At 40.6% G+C, this 12,824-nt stretch overlaps 1 protein-coding gene across 14 annotated transcripts in view; it reads right to left on the bottom strand.

Moving 5' to 3' along the window:
* Positions 1 to 12,824, bottom strand: part of RBFOX1 (RNA binding fox-1 homolog 1) — a 773,912-nt gene that overhangs the window by 256,606 nt on the left and 504,482 nt on the right. For 4 of the 14 annotated variants that reach the window (XM_066330212.1, XM_066330210.1, XM_066330224.1 and 1 more), the window contains exon 1: positions 1,239 to 1,874. The exons of the other annotated variants lie outside the window; for them this stretch is intronic. In XM_066330212.1, the coding sequence (XP_066186309.1) occupies positions 1,239 to 1,382 (144 nt within the window). In that variant the 5' untranslated portion in view covers positions 1,383 to 1,874. Of the gene's footprint in view, positions 1 to 1,238; positions 1,875 to 12,824 lie in introns of those variants that run through there. 14 annotated transcript variants of the gene reach the window in all.

Below are 12,824 nucleotides of genomic sequence, written 5' to 3'. Positions count from 1 at the left end.
ATAAAAAAAAAAGAAAACCAAAATAAAAAACTACAGAAGGATTTATATCCTGAAAGTACTGGAGCTCTCTTCTTTCAGCAGTAACAGAAAAACAAATATCCTCGAATAAAAATAAGCTTTAAATCTATTTTATCTATTCTTCAGGAACAAAAAAGAGATACCACACAACATGTTTCAGGCATTTGCGAATGCAGAAATAAAGTTAGAGACTTTCAGGGAAGTCAATATGCACAGAAACTGTTGTAGTGGAAGTTGGAAGAAATGCCCCTATTTCTTACAGTAAGCACAAGCATATTTTTTCCTCCAGAAGTTTCAACTGAAGTAACAGAATAAACAGGATTAATCATTTTTGCATGAGAACATATTTCTGTCTTGGCTCTGCATACTTACTAGATGGCTCTGTAATGGTGGATTCAGTTATAAAATAGAGTAGGATACAAACATGATTCCAAAGTACTAGTTTAAAAAAAAATGTGCTATTATACAGTTATTTCACATTATAGCAGAGGGGGGAGTACTAACCATTAAATAAATTAGGAAGAGAGAGTGGGAGGAAATACTTTAAAAATCCTCTAAGCAAAAATTAAATTAATTTTTTTAAGAAAATAATTTAAAACTGAGTAGAAATTGGTATTGTTTAGCTGATACCCAAACATTTTTTTTGAAACCCAGCCCAATATACTTCAGCGATAGAAATATTCTGCACAGATATATCTTTATAAATCATCGTTTTGCCTGTGAACTAAAAATCAGCTTGGCTTTAACCAGCAGCACGTTTTAGCACGGACTTAAAATTCCTGTCTTCAAAGAAGGCTTAAACAAAATTGCCATTGGGCACATTTACATTAGAAGTATAATTTATGCCTGCAAGTGAATAAAGAGCAGTCCTTTATGGCTGAAACTCTGTTACAGCATCCACGAGAAACGCAGGCACAGCACTGTGTTAAATATCTGTAATCATCACCAACAGAGACACTGCAAAAAATGAAATAAAATAAACCAACACCGAAATACCAAAAGATCTGCGAAGGCTCGATGCTCTGTTAAAACATATTTTCTACTCACTCTCACATTCTCAAGTGCAGGCACAACACTCGCTCCACACGGTGGGAGACATTTATACAGTCTATTCACACACACACACACACACACAAAAAATACCTCCTCGACTGCAAATCCCCCAAACGACGCTGACAAAGCAAGCACTGCGAGGAAAAGGGAAAGTTAAGCAAACTTACCTGCTGTAAGTACATAAAAGTCAAGGCACAGGAGAGCTGGGGACACATGCCCACATTCGGCAGTGCCACGCAGGTTGCACCCGTAAGGGGATGCTGCATGGTGTTGCTCTGAAGTCTACGTAGAACAAGTGAGGGGGCTTGCATGCAAGCACGTTTGCCCTATCTTGTCACTACGGGTTGGTTGTTTCTTTTTTTCCTTTTTTTCTTTTTTTTTTTTTTTTCCCCTCCCTTTTTGATTATTTAAATAAGAAACGGTGTTGCTCGGATGCCTCTCCTCTCCCCGGCGCTAAAGCCCCTACATTCGTTTGTCAGCTAAGGCAACTTGGTAGGTTTAAACTAGGGATTTTTTACAGAGAGGAAAAAAAAAAAGAAGACACAGCCTGCAGCCTATTGATGAGCAAATGGAACTTCCTCAATGACAGAGAGCTGAAGCTTGTCTCACAACAGTAGCTGCTGACTAGGAGAGAGAGAGAGAGAGAGACTCAGTGAGGCTCAGTCGGCTGGTGCTGATGCTGCACAGCTTCTCATTTGTCAAATGGGTCCTAGGGCAGGGTCTTTACCACTCACCAAAATTCAAATACTGCATTTTAAAAATCCCTGGAGAGGATAGGAAAGGAGAGAAAGTGAGCGTGCTCCATCGCAGGCATCCATGAGATCTGGGCAATTAGTGTCATTGCCCAGCTGGGACTGAACGCCTGTTATGATTCTGCACGCACACAGACACACTCACACACTTCCCCCCTCCCAGGACACCTGACTGCAAAAGGGCTTTCCCCTTCTAAGAACACAAGTATTGAAGCACAAAGTAGGAAAGGGAAAGAATCTTGGCTAGTCAAGAGGATTCCAGCAAATACACAGCGCTTAAAAAGCAAGTGAGCTTTTTTAAAAAAAAAAACCAAAAATTAATTTTACATCTACATTTCATTCGCTATCCAGCTTCCCAGAGAAGCCTATAAAAGCATTTCAGTGAAACTGTGCAGGAGCTGTGTAACCACTGCAGCAGAAACACTGGGAATGAAACAGAATTCTATGGCATACTGTGTCTACTTCACTGGGGGAGGGGGAGCACACTTGGATAAAGATTGGATCTTAAAATTGGTCTAAAGCCCATCTCATCTAAAATTACAAATTTATTTGACAGCTAGTCAATCTATTATCAAGGACTGCCCTATCAGGTTACATGGAAAAATTACATTTGCAATTTTCAGAATTTAATGTTTACTTTCTACTTTGAGAACGATACCTCAAAATTAGTATTCCACTCTGGCCAGCTTTTTATTCACCCCCCCACCTTTATTTTATGGAGTAATAATTATTCATTAGTAGATCTAGTTAGTCTTTATGTAATAAAGTAGGATGTGACCTGCAAATCAAATAATTTATACTACAGCTTGTCCTTGAGGTCCTATATCACAGGGTTTTTTCTCCCTGAGATACAACTCAAGTATAACAGAAGATATTACTATTTTTAATTAGAATTTGACAAATGTATTAAATATTAATTCTTCAGGAAAGAAGGTCAAACCTCAAAGAACTGAGGTTTTTGAAGGAGTTCCTTCATTTAAAAGGACTCTGAAGAAGATTTGAAAATCACCTATTTTATAAGATACATAATTCCCACAAAAACATATCCGAGACCAAGAGTTGAATGCTAACAACAATAAGCAAATAACTCACATACAAGAAAAGTCTATTTCATCAGCAGCATAACTGGTTTGATATAAGATCTACCCTTAAAAACAAATAATGGTCCCCGCTTAACTGGAAACAGAATCAAAACACGTCACTGCAACTCAGGTGCCACACTAAAAAAAAAAAAAATTCTTTTTCATCCTGCATGTGCACACATACCTGCACCCACACAAGCCTCAGAGACTGATTTAGATCCACAAAGTCTTCTTGATGCAAAACTGAACATTTTCCAGCAGAATCAGTTATTATGTAATTTTCTTTCTCAAAAGCAGTCAATGCAACAAAACCAATGTACTCATAACTCAGTAATCAACAGCAAAACAATCATGCACAAACTTACAATAAAGAAATTGGGTTTGGCTTAGGAAGTACCCATGCTGTTGCAGTTTTTTCATGGATTCATCTACTAGAACTAGCCCAGATTATTTAATCACCAACAAGAAAACCCACACACCCAAAAAACCCACCAAAAAAACCCCAAACAAAAATCCCAAACCACCAACCAAAAAACCTCTCATGTCACAGAGCAAGAGCGAGTGAGGAGGAGGAGAAATGAACCCTCTCTCTGCCCTTTCTCCTTTTTTCATTCTATCTCTGTGCTTTAAGCAGTCTCCTGTTCTGACAGGAGTATGTCATGCCTTTCTTCATTCTTTTTATTTTTTTTCTAGCCCAGAAAGGCTGTTATTCTGCAAATGCCCTAAGCTGAGAGAAGTTTCCTCTCAGTTCAGTTTCATATGAAATACCATAAATAATACATAGCACTTTAATGAGACCTTATCAGCATGTTTAATGAAAAACAAATACGTTATGTAAGGTAACCAACTGCTTCTACATTCTGTCAAAATCAAAGGCAGCACGCTTCCTAGCCAAACAGTTTGGAACTATATAAGTCTATCTAATTTCCCAAAGTGAGGTTCTGGAACATGGTGATAGTCAAGCAAAGCTTCTTCTGTCTATTGCACTATTTTACAGCTAAAAGGACATCCATAAAACAGATTAAATTCTTAAAAGCAGCGTGTTGAACAATTACTTCAAGAGAATTTAGCACTGTCAATGTAGCTAACAGTCATTGTAAAAAGTGAATTTCTCATTGGCCTTTTATCCTTAATTTTCACCCAATTCAAAGTCAGAAAAACATGACCCACAAATACTATGGATTCCTGACATTTACATAATCATGTTATTAAAACAAGAACAGCGATATCTTAACTATCCAAATCATCTATACACAGAGAAACAATAAACATACATAATTCAGCAGTGTGAGAGACCTAAAAAAGAAACACAATTCTTTAGCCTGATCTATGCTCCTTCAAGAGATGCAGGGGAAAGTCATTACCAATTTTCATCCCTTCCAAGGATAACTTGTCATTATGTCCAAAACGAAAAAAGGTAACAAAGTGTGTTTTATTTTTATAAATATAAAATCAATGTCTCTTCTTTAAAGCCATTTCCTTGTTTACACACACTTTTGTCCCTAACCCAGCCCATTAATCACCCCCACAGTCCCAGTTATGGCTATATATACCCTAAGTGCCACCACAGCTGTGCCAAAGGGACATGAATGTCTGTGCACAGCCTGACCTTCCCTGCCCCAGCACGGGGACAGTGTCCCTGTAACAGCACCAGGCACTCCCACAGAACAGCACAGACCCCAGAGACATCTCATCTGCAAATTACTAACTCCATTTTCCCTCCATTCTGCCACAACCAGAGGGTGCAGCTGCAAAGGCCACTTCTCCTTCAGCACATGGCCCTTCCCACCATACTTCTGCCCTCTTGGGTCAGGAACTGAACTCACCCCACACTCAGCTGCTAATAGTATCAAACATCTATCAATAAACAACAAATAACATTTAAACAAGAGGCAAAGAGGCTAATCATCTACACTGCCCACATCAGCCTCTGTGAGAGCTCCTAAGAAACATTCTAGGAAATAAAACTTTCTTCCACGCTACCAGTGGATCCATCTGAGATGCAATGCCTGCTACACCACCATGAGAGGCAGCACTCCCTCGTCCTCCAGCCTCTTTGGGTTGGCCATGTCATGTTCATTGAGAACACTGTTAGAAAAATGTCACCAGCAAAGCCTGAATCAACGTCTAATATGCAAATAAAAAACAGAGAAGCTCTGAAACAAAGCAAAAAGGACCAACAGCACTTCTCACGCAGTTGACTTACAAATCCAAACCCATTTATATTTGCAATGCATCTGTTTATTTAATGCAACACGTTCTATTTAAAATCAACCACTCAGTTTGTTGTGACCTGGTAGTCAACTTCAAATCTTGCACTTCCAGACCTTTGACCTAGAAGTTTACCTTTGGAATTGCCACATCAGACTGTCTAACACTCAAGCCATTCCCATCAAGTAAAGGAAGGCTCTGAAACACCTCACCTGCACCACCACACACCATTTTACACCTCAAACTCCTCTCAGTAGTAGCCTACATTAAGAAGTTCACACACAGAGGAGGCAGGCAGTATTCCAAGCATTGTGTTCCTCCAGACATCAAGTGTTAGAAAAAACAAATCATGACTGCATATTAAATGTTCCATGTGAAGAAGGTAGTTTCTTCTCAACTTTATAAAGTGGTTGATGAGGTACACAAATAATTCAGTCAAGTGGCATAGAATCTAATAGCAGAGCAGTCCTTTCTCTAAACCTCCTTATCTAACACCATATGAAAAAATAGCTCCCAGGACTTGAAACCAGGGAAAGCAGTGTATAACAAAACTGAAATGTATCAGTAACATATTTCAATAAGGTACTATCAGTTATCAATATCTTTGCCTGTATTTCACATGGTATTCTATTATCTGTAGCTATACTGCATCTTTTTAAAATAAAGTGGGGAAATACAACAGATTTTTTCTTTAATATTCCGTATTGCCAAAATATATCAAATAAAAGGGCTTCACTCTGTTCTTGTAAACTAAAAGGCAACACCTCATTCTTCCAGTGGTATTTTCTTGTTATGACTATCCCTATTTCTCATATCAGGTTTCTGTTAAGATTGCGCTCCTGCAGTAGGTTTTTCCACAAAGATCAGGACATTACAGAGGCTCATGCATACCTCAGACAAGTAAGAATCACTAATTTTCTGTTTCTATTAAGCACGGTGTTACATCCATTGACTTCTCCAGCACTTCATATCCAATCTCTCCAAAGCCTCTGTAGCACAGAGTTTTAACCTCTTCAGCACCACTCAACACACGTTTCACAAACATTCAGCATTAACTCTACATTTTTCACAACAGAAGCAGCCAAGAGCCCTTATTTCCACCAACGTGGTCGGGGGTGGGGGATGAAGGCAACAAAATAAATAAAAATATTCAGCCTTTAGAGAGTATTGGGCAGTTCCTAGCAGGACGCAGGGGTGATGTCCCTGCTTTGGGAACACTCCGTGGGGAGCCGGGGGGATGGACACAGGGCCGGTGTGAGCCCTGGGGGGATGGATGGACACCGGGCTGATGTGGTGTGAGCCCTGGGGGGATGGACACCCTGGGGGGATGGACACAGGGCCGGTGTGAGCCCTGGGGGATGGACACCCTGGGGGATGGACACAGGGCCGGTGTGAGCCCCGGTGGCGGATCGGGGCCGTGCGGGTTCGCTCCGTGCGGAGCGCGGCCGGGAGCGCTCCCGCTCCGCTGTTCCGGGCGCTCCATCTAGCGGAGACACGGCTCATGCCGGGAACGGGGAGCGCACCGGGAACGGGGTTCTGCCGGGGACGGGGATCATGCCGGGGAACGGGGCTTTGCCAGGGGACACGGCTGATGCCAGGGAACGGGGCTCATGTCAGGGAACGGGGACCGTGCCGGGGAACGAGACTCCGGCCGGGGGGAACACGGCTGGTGCCGTGAGAACGGGTCTCTGACCCCCGGGGGACGTGGCTCCGGCCCCGGGGACACACGGCCGATGCTAGCGCCCGGACACGGGCGGCATTCCCTGGGACACGGCCCCTGCTTTCCTGTGTGCCCTGCCGTCCGCTCTGTGTGCCCCCGGGAGTGGGTGTGCAGACACGGGACAGGCGGCGGGGCCGGTCCCTGGAGGAGCAGAAGGAATGCGGACGGTGGCACAGGGAGCACGGCCAGGGCCAAGGGAAGGCTGCGCTGGGCGGAGCAGGGGCAGGGAGTGCAGCAGCACGGGTTTAGGAAAGTTTAGGATGATGCGCTATTTGATGGTCAGGAAAAAAACCCAACAACAACAACAAAAACCCCACCCAAACAGCTTGCTTTAAACTGTCACCTCCAACCTTGGGAAGCAGGGACACAGGCAGACCCAAGAAGAAGAAACGGAAATTGGCGCAGCAAAAATCCTCTGCCAACCCCAGTCTCACCTCCCTTAGCACAAAGGTGATGCAGGCACTAGGACATTTCATGTAGAGAAGCACAGGGTGCTCACACCCCACAGACATCACTGTCACAACATCAAATCAACTCTTACAAACATTCAGAGCAATCCTTCATGTCTGACACATTGGTACAAGCCTGCACCACACCCCTTCAACACAAGGTGTCCAGCTTAATAATTAGCATTTAGTTCATTCTTTTTATCAGAATCTCAGAAATACAACAAGCATGCCACATATAGTCCTGCCCTATAAGGTGTTTCCACAATTCCAGATGAGAAGACGTGACAATATTACCCTTAGAAAATTAACTCAATGTAATTTAAAAACTCAGATTTTTTTTTTTTTTAAGTAACCTAAAAAATTAAGGAATATTAACCACAGAAAAGTGTGTACACGTTGTTATGCTCCAGTCCATAGAATGGGAAGGCTACAAACTACTCAGAAAAGAAGTGTACAGCTGGACCTGGGGTGACAAAGCTTGCTTTTCCCTGCTGCCACTTGTGGCAGTTTGTCAAGTACCAAACAGGAGAAAGAGAGAATATTCAAGAGTGAAGTCACACTGTGCATGTTTCACTCGAATTTGTTTTTTATACAAAGTTTTGTTTTCTTATTTTATATCGATGCAAGTTACTTGCAGTACTGCGCTTTCTATTTTAGTCACATATACAACAGTTATTTTACACTAAAATTTTCACACAAATTCATTAATCTACAGAGGTTTGCACATTTGTTTTGGTTCTGGGGTTTTGTTTGGTTGGTTTTTGGGGGTTTTTTCTCCATAATTTGTGCCACTACTTTTCTGCTGTTATAAATTCACAGGGAAAGAATTTAACTTTGAGGACAAGATAACCTGCAGGAGCACACAACTTTAGAGCTTGTTTCCATGTAACTGTAATAAAAGTTAAAATAACCAAAGTAGCATCAAATGTAATTGTAGGAATACGTAATAGGGCAGCATAAACACATCTTGATCAACAAGCTTTTTATGAGATACTATTAATTTCTTAAAAATTAAAAGGGTTTCAAATCTCAGAAGGAGAATAAGTGATAGATTAATTATGCTATTAGGTAAAGGTTTCCCCCTGGTTTTTTTTTCTGTAGGAATTAAATTAACTGGACGTCAACAAAGTCTCCTTGAACAGTGAAACCACTTATTTTATTATTCTGTCCACATCTGGACAACCCCTCCTATATTCTGAATCTAAGTCCACCAAACTTAGTCCTCAATGCTGGACTCATTGTAATGTATAGGGGATAGACATTAAAACGCTCATATGTTGAACCAAGAAATCCTACCTGGCCCCACTTCCCCTGTCCTTTGCTTGCTGTCCACTCCAGAGTATGGGATCCCTCCAGTGGAATGAAGGGTTCCTCTGCAGCTCCCTCAAGGACTTTGTTTATCATCATCTATCAGCAAAATGCAAAATATTCCTCATCATTTTCCCCCTACCCCATACCATGGGCTAAGTCACTAAATTTACCTCGATGACTCCTTCATCTTTAATTCTTTCTTTTGGCTTTCAATATGAATTTTAATTAAAACTTCAAATTCTTATGACCATGCCTGACAGGTTCTAGTTAAATACCCAGCTTCACCCAAAGGGATAAAGATCTGACTCAGGAGAACGAAGTTTGAGGGGTTTGTAGCTTTAAGGTTCAGTTTATACTGAAGCAGTACCAAGGCTTTCCAAGGCAGGCACCTACACACTCTCCAAAAGCCCATTCCAGAAGAAAGATGTTGATGCCATGACCCAGTCTCACTCCTGTGCCAGAATCTAGGAGGAAAAAGGTTGGTTTGTTTTGTTTTCAGCTTAGGAATTTTGGCTCTCTAACCCTTGCAGAATGACAAACATAGGCATGGAAAAAGTTTTGCATATTAAATTGATACAAAGCTGCCTGTAAAACGTTGTTTAGTTTGAGATAGGGACAGAAGCACCGTGTGAGAAGGTCCAATTTTATAAACAGAGTCAGTATTGGCTCCTCGCTTTTTCTTCTGGTTCATCCACCAATTTTGGATGAAGCAGTTGCTTTTTTTTCCTAACTGCATTTTCCCCTCAATCCTCCAGGGATCCTGTCCTTTCCATATTACATTTCCAGTTGTTTCATTAGTGTAACCTCTTTCTGTGCATGAGTCCAGCATCAGCTCCCTCCTCTCTTCACACTCTAATTGGTCTTTTTTTTTATCTTTTTCCTACTTCAATTGATAAGGTGTCACACTCCACACCACTGAGCTTTTTTTTTTTCCTCAGCTACTAACTAGCATCTGAAAATTCACCTACAATATTTCTCAAAGCTGTTTGCTTTCATCAGCACTAATCAGCTCTCCCGTGTTTTGGTGGCCATCCTGCTAGTTCCTTCAGGAACATTTCCCTCAAGGATTTAGTGATGCCTTTCAAGTTAAACTACGTTGTAAGTTTATCACTGTATCTAATGTTATCAGTTTCTACAATAAAATAATGCTAAAAGAAGGGCAGTTGGATAATCACACATGATGCACACCACTGATCCTCAAAAAAATTTCTCTAAACTTAAGGTGTGCTTTCTCGTACTCCTCATTCTTACTTAAATATTTCAGCACTGAGTGCTGAAAAGTCAATATGATTTTCAAGACTGAAATAACACGGAAAGAAATACATTTGAAACAAGCAAACTTTAACAATCTTATTTACCTAAATCTTGCCAAAGTAATTCAATTGCCATAAAATACTTAGTCAAGGAGCTAGACAGCCTTGCTGCATAATTCATCAGTCATTTTAATCCTGTTGATGAGTATCAGGTTCTCTACAGAAATGCTTTTAAAGAGCGCTTAAGAAAAATCATTGTTAGTTAGGGAATTATGAGACGTATTACTAACAGATAAAACAATCCAGCAAAACCCACCCTATGGCCTCTGGAATGGCAAATGATATTCATATAAAGAACACTTGTACCCCTGAAGTCATGGACAAACTGCAAATGCTAATGCTTTACACAGAAATCTCAGTTAATAGGTTCTCCCCCAGCATTTACCTTCACTGAAAAATACTATACACAAAGCAGGGTTTGCTCAGTTCAGATCTCAGTTACTTGCAAGCGGAAAGCAACAATTTGATCAGCAAAATGCAGTTGTACAGGAGTCGTACAACACAATTACTGTTGTAATTAGGAGTCCTAATTTCTGGAGAAACTTTTAGTTTTGTACTCTTTTCACGTTACTCACCCCCAAATGATTTTATATATCAATAATTACAAAAGTAAATTACATACATTACCGAGACTCTGAACTAAACAATAAAGCCTAGAAAAACACCAGAACTCAGTTTATCTGTGTAATTAGAATTTAAACATCCTGACTGTTTTATTCCATACATGTTTCCCCTACAGGGCTTGACCCTCCCTCACTCAGCTGAGAATATGCACAGGCAAAACAGCACTGGAATGACTGAATCACAGAATAAGAAATCTTTGGTTCCTTTCTTTCATTCATTCTTTTATGTTCTCCAGCATTCATCCCTGCTCCAACAAAACCTTGGAATTGTGAGCTGGGGCAGAACAATCAGCTGCTCCTGCAGGACCTGCACACACAGCCCCATCTGCTCTGGCATGGGAGAGATGCTCAGAAGAGGCAAAATCACGAGATTTCAACCCATTCACTTTGGGAGTTATTTAACAGTTGTCAGTCAGATTTGAGCAGGTATTCAGAATCACTTGAAAGGGCCAAAGCCATGTTCACAAAAAAAGTTCCATTTTCTCTGGCCACCTCTCAAAGACTGCTCGAATCTCTTGAGGATAATGCCTTTCATGCATTTTGAGAAGAAACTACAGGCAAATGGCCTAAAACTCAAGCATTTAGTTCCAAAATTCCAGAGTTTAAATGCATTGATTTAACCTTGAGGATGTATCTCACATCTCTGGACTAACCAAGTGCTGCCAATCCCTGTCTCTAGGAGTGATGTGACAAAGAGGCTGGCTGTCCCCACTCTGTCCCCATGTCCCCAGCTCACCCTGGGGCTCAGGGGCTGATGCCTCTCCCTTGCCAGTGCTCATCACACCTCACTTCTGCCCAAATGTGGGATTCTCTTGGGTTTGAGAGCCACAGGAGCCATCATCTCATCAGGTGTGCCAGTGCCCACATAATATTTTTGGTGTGCTGTCATTACCCTGAATTAGTGCTGCTTTCTGCATCTCCTGAGCCAAACTAAACTCAGCTTTACTTATGTCCCCTGGAATTTTAATTTATGTGCCAGTAACTGCCCACATCATAGGCCTGGAGAAAAAAAAAGGAGTTTAAATTTAGGAATTTCTGGGTTTCAGAACAAGAAAAATTCAAGTGCTCGGGTCCTCAAGCTTACAGGTAATTTCTGTGTAGCTTTATTGTTAAATAATGACTGTGTGACTGTCTGAAAGTAAGTTTACAAACACAGTGGCAGTGAGGAAATGCAGTGCAGGGAATAATGGGCTTTTGTGGGATTAACATTTTAATTTATTATTGTTTTTATCTGTTGTTATTGTAAATGCAGTATTTGCTAATATAATTTAAATAATTGAGAGACACCATCTGAAAAACTAAAATTACAGATATATTTAATACCACAATTTTACTGATCCCAAGCAATCAAGTGCTTGATTGGTTTAGTGCCATCCCCACAAAAAAAAAAGCTGATATGGACTCTGCAAACTTTCTTCACTGGAAGTTTAAAAAAATGAAGTAGCACAAACATATTTTAGCAGGGCTTCCACCCTTGCTAAATACAGACAGTTGTAGTGGGGACTGGAGAGGGATGAGGTCAGTGACAGGAAGGAAAATGTGATTACCTAATTCCCATTCTGCTGCCAACTCTGACCTTTGGATTCCATTTCAAATCCAGCTATCGTGTTACCAAAATAATATACTACAGCATGGATACTGTTTTCCTAATATGATATGTAGATTCCTGATAGGAATTCTATCCCTACAACTCAATTGCAGTTATGCCAATTATGATGTATTTTTATGTGCATGTGGCACACTATTTCAGAACCAGCCAGAGAATTTTTTTTCCCCTTGACATACAAAGGGCCTGAAGAAAAAAGAAAAATCAAAAATTCAAGCTGAATTCCATGTCAGTGTTTGCAACTTGAGTTGATTTTCTACAGCAAATTCCAAATGGTCATCTTCCATTAATAGATTCTTAATAGATTCATTTGGTGAATGATAAAGTATCAAAATGTTAAAAAAAAAAAAAACTTGAAGAGGGCATAAAATGACATTCAGTCAAATAATACAAGTGCAAGACACATGGACTGAGGTTTGATTTGATATTAATATTTAAGAAGTAGGGAAACCATTCCAAATGGCAGCTGCCTGTGTGAGGCAAGCCTTGCCATCTTCATCGGAAATGTGAAGTTTGAAAAGAAAAAAAAAAAAAAATTCTTTCCAAAATTAAGCTGCAAAATAGGAATTCTTGCAGCATGCTACTAAAAGCTGGGCCTTCTAACCCTTGGTAATGATCATGAGAAGGAAAACAGTGAGACAATCTCACATTAATTGCATGTGGAAGTCATGTTTTTTAGGCTGCCT

This window comes from Sylvia atricapilla, chromosome 15 (assembly GCF_009819655.1).
Source record: "Sylvia atricapilla isolate bSylAtr1 chromosome 15, bSylAtr1.pri, whole genome shotgun sequence".
NCBI lineage: Eukaryota > Metazoa > Chordata > Aves > Passeriformes > Sylviidae > Sylvia > Sylvia atricapilla.
The sequence above is the reverse complement of the archived record's forward strand: the minus strand, read 5'-3'. Positions and strand labels throughout refer to the sequence as shown.